Raw genomic sequence first — 18,539 nt, 5'->3', positions numbered from 1 at the left:
GGAGATGCTGGACTGTGGCTGGGTTTACCAGTTAAGTGAACTGGCCTGGCCATCCTGTACACCTCAGCGACATAAACATCTGTGTGCTGCGCTCCTTTAAATCACTCAAGAATACGTGAAGCAGGGCAGCCCGGGTGGCTCAGCGGTTGAGCCAATGAGCCCAGGGCATGATCCTGGAGACCTGGGATCTAGTCCCATGTCAGGCTCCCTCCATGGAGCCTGCTTTTCCCTCTGCCTGTGTCTCTGCCTCCCTCTCTCTCTCTCTCTCTCTCTCTCTGTCTCTGTGTGTGTGTGTGTCTCTCATGAATAAATTAATTAAAAATCTTAAAAAAAATATGTGAAGCAGTAAGTGTTCAATCTGCTGCAAAAGGTCTTTCACACTCAGATAACCTGTTAAAGGTAGAAGACTTGCAGTAAATTATTGGGGGAACATCCCAAGTATAGTTAGGCACCGACTGAAGCTCTGACTGTTAACACGCCATGCCACCATCCGTCTTCAGGGCCGCAGGGCCCCAGAGATCTGTGTCTCTTGCTGTTGTCACTGTTGGCCTCCTCAGTCCCCAGGTGACTTTTCTCTGACGAGGCTCCTGAAGGCTCTAGGATATGTGGCATCATGGAGGTTCTTGTAAAGCCCAACCCTCGCAGGCTGAATTCGACTTTGCTTGGCACTTAGCCCTCATTGAGTTTCTCGGAGTAGGAAATTAGTCTCTAAGAGTAGATTCAGTTTCCCATTTTCCTCCTTCCCTCTTTTTCTTGAATAATATCCGGGCTGCTTTGTTGCCTACCATTTCACCATCTGTTCTCTTCAGACCCTCAGAACTTAAATTTCCATCTGGATCTTCCTTTACCCTGACTCCCCAGCACACTGCATCTGCTCAGATGTCCTTAGTCTTCATAAGAAAAACTATAGCCTCTTCTAGGAGCTACTAAGAATGAAAGAGGGCAAGCTACTTGAAAATTATTTTCGGGATCCCTGGGTGGCGCAGCGGTTTAGCGCCTGCCTTTGGCCCAGGGTGTGATCCTGGAGACCCAGGATCGAATCCCACGTTGGGCTCCCCGTGCATGGAGCCTGCTTCTCCCTCTGCCTATGTCTCTGCCTCTCTCTCTCTATCTCTCTCTCTCTCTCTCTCTGTGACTATCATAAATAAATAAATAAAATTTTTAAAAAAAGATTATTTATAAAAAAAAAATTAAAAAAAAAAAAAAAGAAAGAAAATTATTTTCTTCAGCTTAAAAAGAGCACCTTGGGGTTACTGGGATCCTGGAAGCATTTTGTGAACTATACTACTGTAAAAGTTAAGTGGTATTGACAATAATACATTTAGAAAAGGTAAAATCCTGCATTTGTATTTATCATGACCACTTTCATCCTCCCAAATTATAACCATAGTCACTGAATCAGAATCATCTTTTTGAGGACATACAGGTTCATGACATGCTACTGATTGGTGTTTTCTCTGTAGACAGCTTATCTCCTGCACTTGACCCTTCTGACTTGATCCTGACTCGGGGAACTTTGGATGAAGAGGACGACGAAGCTGACAGTGATACTGATGATATTGATCACAGAGGTGAGAGGTGGCTGAAGTGGCTCATGAAGAGAGTAGCAGCTCATCACCATCATGTTTGCTCGGGAGCTTCTTATTCAGAGAAACCTTACACATGCAGCCAGTGATAGGGGAGAGGAGAGATGGCACTGGATATAGCAGCAGGAAAGAGTTCATGTATTGAGAGTTCCTGGCCTCTACTGAACGGTCAACATTGAGCTCATTACAGGCTTTTAATTAGTCTTGTGTCTTCTCATCTTTAGCTTGAAATCCATTTGAGAAATCTAGAATTTTTGTTTTCTGTAAATACTCTTTTAAGAATACATAGGGGGTGAGGGGCAGCCTGGGTGACTCAGCGGTTTAGCGTCGCCTTCAGTCCAGGGTGTGATCCTGGAGACCCGGGATCGAGTCCTGCATCGGCTCCCTGCATGGAGCCTGCTTCTCCCTCTGCCTGTGTCTCTGCCTCTCTCTCTCTCTCTCTCCCCCCGTGTGTCTTTCATGAATAAATAAATAAAATCTTAAAAAAAAAAAAAAAAAAAGAATACTTAGGGCGTGAAGGGCAAGAATGCATAAGGTGGCCTCAGCAGGGTTCCACCTGGCATAGTTTATGAACTGTGATCAGAATCCGTTTCTTGAAACAACATTTTTCGGTTCTAGCTACGACTAAGAGCAAACCTCTCTTTGCCGTCCAGTATGCTGGATGCTAACATCTAAAATGGCTCATTGACTCAGACTTATTGAGGTATAATTTACAAACAGTAAAGCCCACCCTTTTTAAGGGTTTTTAGTTTGCTGAATTTTAACAAATATATGTGCATTAGTAATAGCCATCATAGGTCAAGATACGGAATACTTCCACCACCCCCAAAAGTTCCTCATGCTTGTTTTTATTCAGTCCCCTTTCTGCACACTTAGTTTTTGGCAATCACTAATCAGATTCCTATTCCTGTAATTTTGCTTTTTTCTAGAATGTTGGATAATTGGAATCGCAGTGTTTTAGCTTTTCACGTTTGACTTTTCTCAGTCAGTGTAATGCTCTTGCAGTCCATCCTTGTCAGAAGTATGTTCTTTTTACCGATGAATAATAATATGCCATGATATGGCTTTTACCATGAATGGTCTATCCATTCATCAGCTGATTGCCATTAGGGTTGTTTCCAGATTTTCGCCGTTATGAATAAAGCTGCTGTATATATTTCTCTTGGTTAAAAATACCTAGGAGCGGGACCTCATTTTAGTTACTTTATGAGGGAGGTATTCTCCCCACTTACAGATGAAAGAAATTGTACATTTTGGGCAACATGATAAATAGAGCATGCTTGTAGAAGATATTTCTTCTTTGGGAGAAGTAAACACTTAGTTTATTAGAAGCAGAGTACTGTTTCTGATGGATTAGTGACAGCAGCTCTAATCTACCATTATCTGATACCTTTCTAATGGGAAAGTTAAGAATTGACCTTTTTTCCTTGCAGTTACAGAGGAAAGCCGTGAAGAGCCAGCATTCCAGAATTTTATGCAAGAATCAATGGCACAGTACTGGAAGAGAAACAACAAGTAGTTTCTAGAAGTCTGAAATTTTGGAACCCTGAAGGAACTATCCTAACCTCTGATGGGGGCTACTATAAGGACAGTTTTGTTCAGAGTAGCAGTGTTTCTCTTATAGGGAAATTTGACTCAGATGCAGCCAGGGATACAAGACCATTGGACCTAACAGGCTTCACGTGAAGTTTTATCATTTCAACTTAAGTACTTTTGCTGCTGATGGATGGAACAGAGACAACTTACTGTTCACCTCAAATCTCTATTAAGCTGGATCTGTACTCTACTCTCCCGCCTTGCCCTTGACCCTGTACCATGAATTCCCCTCCTTTTAGCAGAAAGGGCAAGAGGAATCATGAGCTTCCCCAGGGTGGCAGCAGTCTGCTTGGCAACCAATCAATGTTGGGTACAAAAGGTGCCTCACACGGGTACCTCATTGTAGAATAACAGGTTCGTTGAAGAAGGTGAGCAAAACATAGGATTAATGAATAAGAATCCTGCTTTGGATGGTGACTTGGATAAAGAGTTTTAAATTTTAACTTTGTCTGCCTGTCATAATTTCAATAAGAAAATTACGTAATTGCAAGTAGGTTCGCTTCTATTCAACACAGAGGTTTAAAGCCACGTGTCCAAACCTGTCTCAGGAAAGAGGGGATGTTTACTAAAGTCTCTCTTGTAAACATACCAAGTACCTGGATACAGAGCCAGGCACTGTATTATACATTAACCTCAAGGCAAAGTATCTTTTGTAATTTACTCAAAGGCCATGGATTTCGGTCAGGTGCATATTCCATATATAAATAATAACCTTGGTAGGGTTTGCCCTGCCTCCACATTCTTCACAGTACACACAGTAAAACTGCGTTTCTCTCAGGAAAGTTTATCCCTGCCTAACCTGTACTCCAATTCAGTGGTTCTCAAGTGTGGTCATTGGATCAGAAGCATCGGCATGACCTGGGGAATTGTTAGAGACACAACACTCAAGATCTGAATGAAACTATGGGTGTGGGACCTAGAAATCTGTTTTAATAAGTCCTTCAGAGGATTCCCATGTACATGAAGTTTGAGAACCACTGTCCTAACTACCATAGCCTGTGACAGTTCCAGGCCTTGAGAATCTCCAGTATCTCAAAACGACCTGCTATATCAGAGTACCTAACCTTAACCATCTGGTGCCTATTCTCCACTGTAAATATTCCAAAAAGTATTTTATTTTGCCATTAAGTATTAATTTCAGTGTTCTATACCTGTCGATTATAAGCCTATATAGATCTATATAGGTATCTATACTTAGAGATATTAATTTCAATATTCTATATCTAGAAACCACTAGGCTAAAACTTTGAACCGTTTAAAAGGAAACCATCTGCAAAGCAAGACTCTGAACATACTTGGTCTTCCCCTTTTAGTGCCTCTGAATACTTCTTTAAAAAGTAATTCGTCTGGAGGTGCCTGAGTCGCTCTGTTGGTTAAGCATCTGACTCAATTTCAACACAGGTCTTGGTCTCAGGGTCATAAGTTCAAGCCCCATACTGGGTGTGGAGCTTACTTAAAAAAAAAAAAAAAAAAAAAAAGGCCTATTCCTTAAGCTCTACTCTATAAGGACAGAGAGAAAAACTTCCTTATCTTTGTATACCTTGTACAGGAACCAATACATAATTGGTGTTCAATAAGTGTTTGCCAACTGAATGAATTAAATGCTAGATGACTACTTTATGGAAACTGCCTGATGTCTGCTTTCATAAATAGGGAAAGATGAAGCTAGGTGTGGAATGGGAGTTTAGAGAATTGTGTTCAGGACTGCAATTAGCAAATTTATAAATTATCTGAGAGTTTACATTGTAATCTCATTGCAACTGCATTCATCTTTTTTTTTTTTTTTAAGTTTTTATTAGAGAATGTGCACGCTTGAGTGGGGAGAGGGGCAGAGAAAAACAGACTCGGGGCTTGATCTTAGGACCCCAAGATCATGACCTGAGTCAAAGTGAGATGCTTAACAGCCTGAAAGCTACCTAGGTTACCCTGCATTCATCTTTGTTCTCAGTGCCTCGGACATTTAAGGCATTCAGGAATATACTAATTAAAGCTGTGCCTTGATTTTGGTCATTTAAAAGAGTGTGCAGATTTCAAAAGACTGGTATTCTGCACCCAGAAAGCAAACTTGAGCAGTACTTAAATGCTGGTACCCGCTATCAAGGCATAAAGCACACATTTGTTAATTACCGCTAACAATTCCAGTGCTAATCATTCACTTAATAAATAAATGACTGAGACCCTCAGATGCCAAGCAGGGCTGATCCTGTGATGGGTAACAATGTAAGGCTGAAGACATGATGTAAAGGAGAAAGATGTGTACCGCTAGCCTTTTAGCTGCCTAGCCAGCAGGAGCACAGTGCAGATGCTGAATTCTGGTAAAGGGATGGACGACTGTCCTCTGACGGCCAAGCAGATGCAACAAATGTAACTAGCACCAGTCTGTCCTTGCACAGGTCCTGTTTGCTTCGTTCCCAATGCAGAAAATGAAGGAAACATACACGGTAAAATACTTTTAAAAATCTGAATGGAAATAAGAAAATGACAGAATAAGGGTAGATGGAGTGAAGTCTAACAAAGGAAGAAGAGGGGCACCTGGCTGGCTTAGGAAAGCATGTGACTCTTGAACCTGGGGTCGTGAGTTTGAGGGGTAAAGCTTAGTTGAACAAAAAAGAAGACGAGATGAGGGCTGTGTGAAGAAACACCACAGACCCCTGGTTTTGTGAGACCTCATGCGCAGCAAAAAGTGTTTCAGAAAGACTACTGATCGATAAAGGGGGATTAGCTATTTCCTGTTAGGTTTTAGTACCAGGTTCCCAATGATTTGGCCCCAATGAAGCAAGTTCAGTGAAAACACTGATATTTAACATCAGCATATATTTACTTGTGAATCTCTTCAAGCATAGCTTTGAGGTTTGATAAGAATCTCAATCTGTACAACATCCCTGCAATATAGAGCCAAGCAGTAGGATTCTTCTCAGTTGTGCAAAGACAACAGTCAGGGACAGTGCTCTGGTCTCCCGGTTACCATCCCCGGTATTGTGAAGTGTCTGTGAAAGGTGGCTCGGTTGTAGAAAACTACAAAAAGTAGCTGTAAAAGTAAAACGCAAACCTAATTGGTTAAATTCAGCTCCAATGAAATCGGGAAAGTTCACTGTGTTTAAGAGTAAGAGTCACGTCACCTTTTATGGAAACAAATGTAATCCATGAAGCTTGGAGAGAAAGTCTCCCCTTTACCTGTTATATTTTCCTCATCCTCTTCTTGCAGCGCTGGTTGAAAACAGGGGAGGACCCCATGAGGCTGTCAGTGGAGTGGGAACCGTAGCTGCTGTCTGAGTCATCAGGACTCTGAGGGATCCCAGCTTCACTCATCCCGGACATGGGCTCCTCGAAGACATCACTGCCCAGCACGCCATGCCCAGACACATTGCCTTCTTCACTCTCTTGGGGCTCCATTTTCACATGGGCCAGATTCCAAAGAGGGGAAGCATTTACCTCTGTGCCTGGCAATGGAAGAAAATACAACCAGTGGTAAGCCAAGGCTGGAACACAGCAGACAAATATTTCATCAGGGCAGATTCCTAGCCTTTGAGCTCAGTCTTCAGTCTGACTCTACTTGACTGGAGATTATGGTGGTCATCCTCTGTTCCTAAAACTACTGAGTTTTTTGTGTGTTTTTTTTTAAGTATTCTGAGTACTTTCCTTTCCACTTCCTCTCCTACTTTAACCCCACCTCACCCACCAGCCATTTCCCTTAAATCAAGGAAGTAAAACTATGTAGGTGGACAGATTCCCTGTCTCATGGCCCAAAGGCAGGCACAACCACAGGCTCTTAATCAGGTGTTAAGTTGCTTCTTTCCTTCCTTCCTTCCTTCTATAAGGCTGTCCTGTTTTCCTGCCTTTTGTTTGGGTCCCTGGTCCTCTCTCACAGTATGAAGTTAACGATTACTACAAAATGCTGGCAGCAGTTCTTAGACTGCTGAAGAGTGTCATGGCTCCTAAATCTGTAACAATTTCTCTTTGGTCCTCCTGTCTCTGTTCTAGCAAAGCTGTTCTGTGGTTATTACCTCTTTCATGGTGAAAGGCTCTCTGGCCAACACTAAAAAATGTGGCCTTGGGCGCCTGGGTGGCTCTTGGTTAAGTGTCTGACTTTGCTAGGTTATGATCTCAGGGTCCTGGGATCAAACTCAGCATCGGGCTCCCGGCTCAGTGGGGAGTCAACTTCTCCCTCTGCCCCTCCTCCCACTTGTGTGCATGTGTTCGCCCTCTCAAATAAAAGCTTAAAATGTTTTAAAAAATAATGTGGCCTGATTCTGTTTAGGATTTGTTACTTGTATCATTTGTGCATTGATGAAGTGACAATTTATATTTGAGTAGAACTGAGGATCGAAACTAATTTGCAATCTGACAGAAGGATCAAGTATCCTGGTTCCTAGGGTGATCACAGAGTCTGTCTGGAAAAGGCCAGCTGCGTCTGATTGGATAGCCCTATTTCAGTCCCTTTCTGGTCGAATCTTTTGGGGGTACTCTAGCAAGGAAGCCCAACTATTCAAACAGCTGAGCAATTAGCCTTCCTTCATCTGGGTGGAAGTTGTCTTACTGAGTACAAGCATCAGGAAAGGCAAATACAGCACACTAAGTACGGGATGAAGGGGACATCTGCCCACCCAGTTGGGTCAGCTAAATTAGCTCCAGTACTCAACAATAGAACACCTACTGCATCTGCACCCTAACTCGGAATTATTTTAAAGAATGCCTGTAAAGTTGTGCTAGTCCTCCCTTCACTAATTACAAAGAAGAATGTTGACATATCTAGATCAGTGAGGCTGTAATTGTTTTTAGGCTTTCCATTTTCTTGCCCACTCCCACTTGTTCCTCTCCTCTCCACAGTTTGATTCCAAAATGCCAGAAGTGCTGAGATTGGCAGATATCCCAGAATCAGAGTCAATTGTTTTCTTACTTGAAGCCTGTGGTGAAGCCTCAACTTCCAGGTTAGATGGGAAGCGCTCACTCTGAGCCCCGAGGACTCCCATGGGCAGTGACTGGTCTCCAGAAGCAAGGTCAGCCTCCAGTTCCTCACTGACAGGGAATGTGATGTCGCTCACAGGTTCTTCCTTGATCTTTACAGGTTTAGTGTCCTCTGTGGCCTTCTCAGGGTTGACAATCCTTTCATACTCCTCAGATAGTTGCTTACTAATCTGTTGGCAAGCAAGAGTCAATCTTCCAAAGAAATGTTAAAAGCAAAGTGGATGGTTAGCTTGTGGCATCGCACGTAAAACCAACATAATATGAATATGAATAAAGCAACCACTGCCAAAGGAAAGAACTGGCTTTTGTTTCATTGTTTTCAAAGAGATTTTTATTTACTTATTCATGAAAGACACACGCACAGAGAGGCAGAGACACAGGCAGAGGGAGAAGCAGGCGCCATGCAGGGAGCCCGACGCAGGACTCCATCCCGGGACTCCAGGATCACGTCCCGGGCCGAAGGCAGGTGATAAACCACTGAGCCACCCAGGGATCCCCTGATTTTTTGTTTTGTTTTGTTTTTTACTTTTTTTTGAGCACAGCAGACACATGGAAGGAACTTGTTGAAGGTGCTGAGTTTGCATTTGTAAATGAGAGAGACACAATGAAGAAAAGTTGTTTAGCGGAGTTTCTCGTTAATTAAAAGTTACATAAAGGTAAAAGAGACTTTGTTAAAGACAAATCAGAGTGGGGACAAAGATCACATTTTTGGCTGTAAAAACTAATACTTGAGATCTGTCCCCTAGGTGGATAATGAAGGGTATAGGAAATCTGGATCACTTAGCAAAGACTGTCAGGTGTTAAAAACCCCTAATCGTATTTTAGATTTGGGGAAACCAAAACAATGAACAAGTGACTTGCTTAAGGCCACAGGGTTTGAAGAGATTAGGTAGTTCTGTCTGCAACCAAAAATGGTATCTCTATCCCTTCTTCTGCCCTTGGGCAGTATCACTTCATTCTGTTTGGTTTTGCTTTTTATAGCACTTAATGCCACCTGAAATTGATCACTATTTATTTACTTGTTTTTGTTTCTCTCTGAAGAATGCACGCTCAAGGGACTTACCTTATTTTTATTTATTTATTTATTTTTATTTATTTTTTTTGGGGGGGGGACTTACCTTATTAACTACTGCTGTCTCCCATAGTGCCTGACTCACAAAAGGCACTCCATAAATATTTACTGAATAAAGCATGCTAACCACATTCTCTCAGACTCCATATTCCTGTCTATAATGTTTTTCCAGCAGAAGTGTTATCAAAAAATGTGGCCGCTCATTGACTAAAGGAGGCCCCAGGGTCTGGCCAGGTCAGTGATGAAGTCAAGAAAACACAGCTAGGGCCATGAGGAGAGCAGGTCAAGTCCACTCTATTCCAAGCCCCTGTGCTCTGTTCCCTAGGGCAAGTATGGGATCCTGCTGAACACCCCTAGATTACCCCCAGTTCTCACAGGGTGACCTCACCTGTAGCATGTAACTGTGATAGTCCTTGATTCGGTGCTGCCAGAACTTCTGGAGGGAGAGCACACTGCCAATGCCCACTTCATGGAATACTTGCTCCATAACGTCAGGGAAAGGAGTCTGCCCCAGCCGGGCTTCCCGATCCACAGCGAAGCGCAGCAACTTGGTGAATTTAAGGCAATATTCATGTGCCACATCAGTAAGGGTCTCCAGGACACTTTCATTAGCACACTCAAAGCCTGCATGGGCCAGGATTGTGGCCACTGCCTGGTAGAGAAGCTGCCGGCAGGAGTGCCAGCTGAGTTCAGTCACCGGTTCCCCTTTCCCGCTGAAAGGGGAGACATGGCAGTGTTATTAGTGCTCTTGCAAAGGGCTGACCCATCCTGTCTCCCTAGGAGTTTTACAATTTTAGTCAAACCACTGGCCCAGCTTTCTAGGGGAATTCTATGCAGTTACAGAGCCCGGCTTATCTTGCTGCTACACAGGGCATGTCTCAACAAACCACGATCATATCTCTGAGCTCCTCCAATTACATAAAAGTCTTAACAGACAATACATGTCTACAATAAACAATATAACAGTATCAGGTGAATATGAAGTTTCCTTTTATCAACTGCTCAGTTTTGACTACTTTCAGGATGTAAAAAAGTTTATAGGTCAGGCACTGTTCAAGAGTGCTCTAATTATTTCACCACATAGCTAGCTTCCTCATACGCTGGATGATACACGGAGTTTCAGAAATTCAGTCCCAATTAGGAGATTCTTATACAACTACAACAGACCATTTGTAAAACTGGACAAGCAACTCAATTTCATAAACGCAATTTAAAATGTATACAGTTTACAAAGCATTTTTATCCTATCCTGTGCAAAGTGGGTAGTAGATCCATATTTTGATTCCCATTTGGCTGCAGGTTTCAGAGGTTGAGGTTCAGAGGTGCAGACCTGCCGGAAGTTGTTTCGATATTATCAGAAGGTGGAGCTTCTGATTTCAGATCCCATGTTCTTCATAATACACCATTTTACGCCTAATCACTGCTGTATAAATCTTAATCTAAGAAATAACTTCAAAAAGGTCTCTGACCTCCTAAAAATAACTTTTAACAAATTTCTCATCATTTACCTGTCTCCTGAAAATTCCTATCTTCTGCCTCCCTCTGACAAATAAGTAAATGGATAAAATCAGGTATAGAAAATTTCTTGGGCAGCCCAGGTGGCTCAGCAGTTTAGTGCCTGCCTTCAGCTCAGCGCCTGATCCTGGGGACCCGGGATCGAGTCCCACGTCGGGCTCCCTGCATGGAGCCTGCTTCTCCCTCTGCCTGTGTCTCTGCCTCTCTCTGTCTCTCTCTCTCTCTCTGTGTGCATGTCCCTCATGAATAAATAAATAAAACCTTTAAAAAAAATTTCTTTTCCCTGGTCCATACTTGGCATGTGTCACTATGTGCTGTACAAGAGGGCTAGAGGAGCTGTGTACCCACTTTACTATTATCTGCTCAGAAGCAATTACTGCAGTCCACATAATAGTTGGAAAGCAAGAAAACCAACTGCCAAATAACTTTTCAAAGACTATTTATTTGAGAGTGTGTGCGAGCAAGTGGGGGGTTGGGGGGTGCAGAGGGGGAGGGAGAAAGAACCTTAAGCAGGCTCTGCACTGAGTAGGGAGCCCAACATGGGGCTCATCTCAAAACCCTGAGATGATGATCTGAGCTGAAACCAAGAGTCAGACACTTAACTGACTGAGCCACCCAGGTGACCCCCAAATAACTGTTCATTTACTATTTCCACCATCATTTCCTATGGCCAGACTCCAAAAGCTAAAAGGGCCAAAAGCAAAAGGCCTCAGAAATGCCTAATAAACAGCTAAACCACTATTGCTTTATTTGAGGAACACATGGACTTACTTCAAAGGAAGATAATTCTTTCAGCACCCCATAGCTGACGCAAATTATTTTTGCTAAACGTTTCTTAAATATGTATAAAACAAACTAGTATAAACTTCTGATGTTAACAGCTCTTCTTAATTAAAATTAGAAGTTTGAGATTGGAAGGACAAACATGGTTGAAATAACTATACTACCCAAAGCAATCTAAGCAGTTAATGCAACCCCCATCAAAATACCACATGCATTTTTTCACAGAGCTAGAGCAGGGGTGCCTGGGTGGCCCAGTGGGTTAAACATCTGCCTTCAGCTCAGGTCATGATCCTGGGGTCCTGGGATCAAGTTCCGACATCAGGCTCTGCTCAGCTGGGAGCCTGCTTGTCCCTCCCCCTCTGCTCCAAGCTCCCCTTGGTCATGCTCTCTCTCTCATTCTCTGTCAAGTAAATAAATAAAATCTTGAAAGAAAAGAAAAAGAGCAAACAATCCTAAAATTTGTATGGAAATACAAAAGACTTCAGATAGCCAAAGCAAGCTTAAAAAAGAAAAGCAAAGCTGGAGGAATCACAATTCCAGACTTTGAGTTATATTACAAAGCTGTAGTGAGCAAGACAGTATTGTGCTGGCACAAAAAATGGATGCATAGATCAATAGATTAGAAAACCCAAAACGGACCCACAACTATGATCAGCTAAACTTGGACAAAGCAGGAAAGAATATCCATTGGAAAAGAGACAGTCTCTTCAACAACTGGTGTTGGGAAAACTGGACAACAATATGCAAAAGAAGGAAACTAGACCACACTCTTACACCATACACAGAAATAAATTCAACATGGATGAAAGACCTAAATGTGAGACAGGAAACCATCAAAATCCCAGAGAAGAACACAGGCAGCAACTTCTTCGACAGTGGCCATAGCAACTTCTTATTAGATATATCCCCTGAGGCAAGGGAAACAAAATAAAAAATAAACCATTGGGACTTCATCAAGTTAAAAAGCTTCTTCACTGTGGAGGAAACAACCAAACTAAAAGGCAGTCTTTGGAATGGGAGACGATATTTGCAAATGATATTTCCGATAAAGGGTTAGTATCCATCCAAAATCTATAAAGGACTTCTAAAACTCAACACCCAAAAAACCAAATAATTCAGTTAAAAAATGGACAGGAGACATGAATAGACATTTTTCCAAAGAAGACATACAGATAGCTAACAAACACGTGAAAAGATGCTCAACATCACTCATCATCGGGGAAATACAAATCAAAACTACAATGAGATACAGATCACACCTGCCAGAGTGGCAAAAATTAACAACACAGGAAACATGGTGGAGACATGTGAAGAAAGGGGAACCCTCTTACACTGTTGGTGGGAATATAAACTGGCGCAGCCACTCTGGAAACAGTATGGAGATTCCTCAGAAAGCTAGAAAGAGAATTGCCTTACAATTGTGCTACTAGGTATTTACCCAAAGAATGCAAAAATGTTGATTCGAAGGGATACATGCATCTCCATGTTTACAGCAACATTATCAATAATAGCCAAATTACTGAGAGAGCCAAATGTCCAATGACTGACAAATGGATAAAGAAGATGTGATATATATTTATATATGTACGTATATACACACAGTGGAATATTAGACATAAAAATGAATGAAATCTTGCCTTTGCAATGGCATGGATTGAACTAGAGAGTATTTTGCTAAGTGAAATAAGACAGAGAAAGACCAATACCGTATTTCACTCATATGTGGAATTTAAGAAACCTAACAGATGAACATAGGGGAAAAAAAGGAAAGAGGCAAAGCATAAAACAGACTCTTAACTATAGAGAAGAAACTGTTGCTGAAGGGGAAGCAGGCGAAGGGATGAGTTAAACAGACGACGGGTATTAAGGAGGACACTTGTGATGAGCAGTGGGTATTGAATGTTTAGTGATGATTCACTAAATCCTACACCTAAAACTAACATTACACTGTATGTTAACTGGAATTTAAGTAAAAACTTGAAAAAAATTAGAAAGTTTGATGCAAAACTACAAAATTCTAAAAAACAGCATCAATTTAATATGATGGCAATATTCTTAAAACTAAATTGCCTTCAAAATGTAAATATGGTACTGATCACTACAGAGCAAGTTTTTTGAAGCTGTATCTATATGAACATGTGAGATGCATGTAATGATAGTTACCCCGACCATTCTAACTATTCCAAGGACTTCAGAACCTTCAATTATACAGTGTGCACCAGGACATCATTTGGTCAACTGGAACTGCAACCCTTACATAGTAATAAGTCCATTTCTGTTCTTTTCTCACTACTTTGGGGCAATTAAAATAGTAGTAACTATTATCAATAACAGATGAAATTAAGTGGTATACAATATTACTTACATGTATTTTTTCCAAATATATTTAACCTTCAATCTAATCTTGAGCAAATAATCAGCAAATCCAGTGAGTGGGACATTCTACATCTAAATGACCTGAACTCTTAAAGATTAGTATCCTGTGTTTTAAAAAAGGATAAAAACACTATTCTTTTTTTTTTTTTTTAAGATTTTTGTTTATTAATGAGAGACACAGAGAGAGAGAGGCAGAGACACAGGCAGAGGGAGAAGCAGGCCCCATTCATGCAGGGAGCCTGACACCGGATTGGACTCGATCCAGGGTCTCCAGGATCACGCTCTGGGCTGAAGGCGGTGCTAAACCGCTGAGCCACCCAGGAAGGGCCGCCCAGGAAGCTCTTCTGGTTTAAAATTCATTAAATAGGGGTGCCTGGGTGGCTCAGTTGGTTGAGTGTTTCACTCGTGGTTTCAGCTCAGGTCATCATCTCAGGATCTCAGGAAGGAGGTCCGAGTCAGGCTCTGCACTCAGCAGGGAGTCTGTTCTGGGATTCTCTCTCCCACTTCCTCTACCTTCTCCTGCTCACACGCTTTCTCCAACAAAAACAAAAACAAGACACTAAACAGCTAAATGAAATTCATTTTTAGGTTCTGGATTAGAACCTAAATTTATTTATAAATTTAGGATTTATTTATAAAGGATATTTGGAGAAATCTGAATACGGAGTTAAAAATTGATATTATTTAATTAGTGTTCAATTATTTTGGTGTGATATTGGTATTGGGGTTATGTAGGAAATTTTCTTTATTCTTAGGTTAAAGTGAACAATTTAGGGTGGAAGAATACTTAAGAGTTAAGGGGTGAAATACTGAGATATGTGCAACTTTAAAATATTTGGCAAAGACTGTACGTGTATGTATTTACCATTGTTATGCATTTATTTATGTGTGTATGTGTGGGTATACATGCTTATACACATGTGAGAGAAAATAGATGTGGCAAAATGTTAACAACTGGTGAATCCTGGTAAAGAGTATTTAGCCATTTCTTGTACTATTATTTAAATTTTTCTTTGGTCTGACAAATTTCAAAATGAAAAATAATTTTTTGGCACCAGATGCAAACTTACACACTGAAATGCAGTAGTAGCATTATATCATAAGGCAGTCGTTTAGAGGATATGGAGCAGGGCTTCTCAAACTTAAATACACGTATGAATCTTCTGGAGATCTTGTTAAAATGAAGAATTTTTTTTTTTAAGATTTTATTTATTTATTCATGAGAGACAGAGAGGCGGAGACACAAGCAGAGGGAGAAGCAGGCTCCCTCTGGGGAGCCCAATGTGGGACTCGATCCCAGGACCCCGGGATCATTACCTGAGCAAAAGCAGATGCTCAACCACTGAGCCACCCAGACGTCCCTAAAATGAAGATTCTGATTCAGCAGGCTGGGTAGGGCCTGAGACTCTGAATTCGTAATAGGTTCCCAGGTGATGTTGATGCTCCTAGTCTGAGACCAGATTTTGAGTAGCAAGGATCAAGAACATTTTTATATGACTTCTAAAGTGATGTTATCACAATGAAAATATAGCTGGACCCTTGAACAACATAGGGGTTAGGGGCACCAACTCCCTGTGCAGCTGAAAATCCACAAACAGCTCTGACTCCCCAAACTTAATGATTAACAGCCAACTTTTTTTAAAAGCGTATTTTACCTTATTTTTTTAGTTATCTCTATACTCGATATGGAGCTTGAACTCATGACCCCGAGATTAAGATTTCACGTGCTCTTCTGTCTGAAACAGCCTGGCACCCCAATGATTTATACTAGCCTACTATTGACTGGAAGCCTTAGTGATGATATATAAAGTTGATTAACACTTCTTCTGTATGTTTATATGTATTATATACTGTATTCTTACAATAAGTCAGCTAGAAAAAAGAAAATCGTAAGGAAAATCCATTTCTAGTACTGTACTGTAAAAACATCCACATGTAAGTGGACCCACACAACTTAAACTCATGTGGTTCAAGGGTCAACTGTACACAACTTAAAAATTCTTGTATAGAACTTATGGATTCCTAATAATATGAGAGTAAATCCATGAATCTCAACTTGAGGATACTAACCTAAACCCATAATATGCATTTTAAATCAAACAGAAAGACTAAACTCTGAGGACTGAGGCCATGGCTTCTTTAATATACTAGTGCAGTATCTTGCTCCTAGTAAAATGTTTGGCATGTAATAGGCACTCAGTAAATATTTGTTACCTCAAAAGTAAAAGATACAGACTCCGGATATGGAAGATCAGGATTCAAGTCTTAGACTTCCTTCCAATTACCTGAGCAACTTTGGCCATGTCGATTACTCTTATACTCAGTTTCCTCATGGAATTAGGACTGCATGCTTAACAGTGCTGTTGTGAAGACTTTTTGGAAAAAAGAAATAGCAAAGCCTTGTCTTACCGATAAAAGTCACTCTCTGGGTCACTGTGCCGGATCTGGAATGGTGCATTGGGATTCTTACAATCCATAGGCAGGAGGTCATCAGGAAGAGGAGGTGACCCAGGGCAAGAGGGAAGAGGTTCACTCTCTTCGGTCTTTACACCTTCTGTCTGTTGCTGACTCTGGGCCTGAGCTGTGGCTATGAGATTGCGCAGACGTCGGTTGTGCTGGATCAGCTGAATAGTATGGATGGTGAGGCTGCATGGCTCTGAGGGGATGTCCAACATTGTAGGGGGCTTGGGCTTGTTGGCTGAGGGCTGGTGCAGTGGTGGGTCATGGACTTCCACTAGACGGAACTCCCGTGGGAGCAAATCAAAAGAACTTCTGTTGGTCTGGCTTGATGAGATGGGTATCTCTCCCCAGTATCTCAACATTTTGGAATAAGAAAGGAAGAACCTTGTAGATAAATGTAGTAGTGACCTAAAAGCAGTGTTTTTAAATCTCTACGTTAGAGGCTTCTATAGTAAAAAAAAGTGAAGTCTAGCCAGTTATTTACATAGAAAGTAGGCTGTTCAAGACCACTCAGAAAATGTCAATGTCAGCAACACTGTAGGACCAAAGACGTTCTCCCTGAAGAAATTAAGAGAAACATAACTGTTAGATGCCATTCATCACAGTCACATACAATGACAATTCCTACTGGACTGAACCACAGGTGGAATTTGGGTCATTAGTAGACTAAAAGCTGCAATGGTATTGGGAGGGCTAGTGTCCATGTTTTCAATATTACCCCACTAACTCATTACGAGAACTACCATCATGCTCAATCCTGAACAATCTGCAAGGCAAGATCCTCAAATGAGACCTGGAGTATTTCTCAGGGTATCTCGACACATCCGCCCTGAATCAGTAGGAGAAAGGGGTGGGGTGGGGGGTAGAGTTAAAGATAGGAAGAGGGGGTTCTTACTATGTGTGTCAAACACAGGCAACCTTTTCCCTGGTCCCGATGAAAAAAATCTATTGACCAGTAATCTAAATGGCCTTACGCATTCAACCTCTGACATATATACAGAAGAATCTCAGTGATTTCTGCTGCCTCCTAATTGGTATCCCTTACTTCAGTATCTCCCTGTATCTAATCTATGCTCCAGTGCTGCTAGACTTCATCTTTTTAAAACTCACATCTAACAACTTCTCTTTGCTTACTGGAAAAAGTCAGCCAGGAGTCTTGGAGCTACCATTCATCAAAATCTGCAATCTGACTTAACCCACCTTTCCGGAGTCGTTGCCCATATGTCTCTTCAAGGTCAACAAACGTTTATCAAATGCCAGGCATTATGGAAGAAGACAAGCACCACTGCAAGATCCCTGACCTGAGGTGAGGGAGAGAAATATATAAACAGAACATTTCAATATGAAAGTGTATGGTAAGGGCTGTTCTAGAGACACAGACCTGGTGCAGTGAAAGCACAAAGAAGGAGCTTCCTGGAGGAAATTTCCACCCTGGTTCTAACCGCATCATTACTATTCAGTTTCTTGAGCATGTCATGTATTTGCAGTTGACCCTTTAAGTTGTGATCTCCGCCAGAAATGCCCCTCCACGCACTACATCCCTGGCAGACTTATATTCGATTTAAGTAGAGTTTATAAGGATAGTATTTAAGTATAGTTTAGGTCACCAGTCTCCTCGCCTCCCCAGGAAATCTCCCTTCCTTATATTCTCACAGCACTTCTCATGTCTTCACCACAGCATTTATACCTGGATTGAAACTAAGACTTATCTCAGTCGAGTTTATCCTTCCACCTACCCCCATGATCTTTGTAGTGCCTGGCGCACAGTATATTTGGCATTTATTGAGTGCTTACCATGTGCCAGGCTTTGTCTTTACTGTTTAATTCAATCTCCACATCTACCCCATTTTTCAGAGGCGGAAGCTGAGGCCCACCGTCTTGCCCAACGTCACAAATGTCGGAGGGAGAAAATCAAGACAGGCTCCAGAGCCTGCGCCCCTAACCACTACACTATGCAGTCTCAATAACTGGCTTCCGAAAAAACAAAATGAACAAAGAAATGGATCAACGAAGGGACCACACAGAACAAAATAAAACCTTGATTTCACCGAAAAGAACACGAAGAGTAAGTTCAAAGAAAGCCCCGGTCCTCGGCAGCTCCCAGTCAGGGTGAGGAGGCGCAAGGGCCTGGAGTCATTGATGCCGCGGCGGCTGGGAGACGAGGAGGTCTGGGCCTAGACCGTGGC

The 18,539-nt window shown here is 41.8% G+C and overlaps 2 protein-coding genes across 13 annotated transcripts in view; one reads left to right on the top strand and one right to left on the bottom strand.

The window, feature by feature from the left end:
- The window catches only part of LOC140600062 (GPN-loop GTPase 1), a 19,540-nt gene extending 15,915 nt beyond the window's left edge, over positions 1 to 3,625 (top strand). For all 4 annotated transcript variants that reach the window (XM_072767928.1, XM_072767927.1, XM_072767930.1 and 1 more), the window contains 2 exons: positions 1,464 to 1,571; positions 3,020 to 3,625. In XM_072767928.1, coding sequence (XP_072624029.1) covers positions 1,464 to 1,571; positions 3,020 to 3,105 — 194 coding nt within the window. In that variant the 3' untranslated portion in view covers positions 3,106 to 3,625. The remainder of the gene's footprint in view (positions 1 to 1,463; positions 1,572 to 3,019) is intronic.
- The window catches only part of LOC112912691 (STAGA complex 65 subunit gamma), a 27,525-nt gene extending 8,986 nt beyond the window's left edge, over positions 1 to 18,539 (bottom strand). For 2 of the 9 annotated variants that reach the window (XM_072767902.1, XM_072767906.1), the window contains exons 1-6: positions 18,402 to 18,539; positions 17,554 to 17,654; positions 16,303 to 16,911; positions 9,608 to 9,932; positions 8,080 to 8,317; positions 6,357 to 6,622 (exon numbers count right to left, since the gene is read on the bottom strand). In XM_072767902.1, the coding sequence (XP_072624003.1) occupies positions 6,360 to 6,622; positions 8,080 to 8,317; positions 9,608 to 9,932; positions 16,303 to 16,715 (1,239 nt within the window). In that variant the 5' untranslated portion in view covers positions 16,716 to 16,911; positions 17,554 to 17,654; positions 18,402 to 18,539 and the 3' untranslated portion in view covers positions 6,357 to 6,359. Of the gene's footprint in view, positions 1 to 5,981; positions 6,623 to 8,079; positions 8,318 to 9,607; positions 9,933 to 16,302; positions 16,912 to 17,553; positions 17,655 to 18,147; positions 18,274 to 18,390 lie in introns of those variants that run through there. The other 7 variants (XM_072767905.1, XM_072767908.1, XM_072767901.1 and 4 more) reach the window with 6 other exon arrangements.

The sequence above is a fragment of the Vulpes vulpes genome, chromosome 8, assembly GCF_048418805.1.
Source record: "Vulpes vulpes isolate BD-2025 chromosome 8, VulVul3, whole genome shotgun sequence".
In the NCBI taxonomy this organism is placed as follows: Eukaryota; Metazoa; Chordata; class Mammalia; order Carnivora; family Canidae; genus Vulpes; species Vulpes vulpes.
The sequence above is the reverse complement of the archived record's forward strand: the minus strand, read 5'-3'. Positions and strand labels throughout refer to the sequence as shown.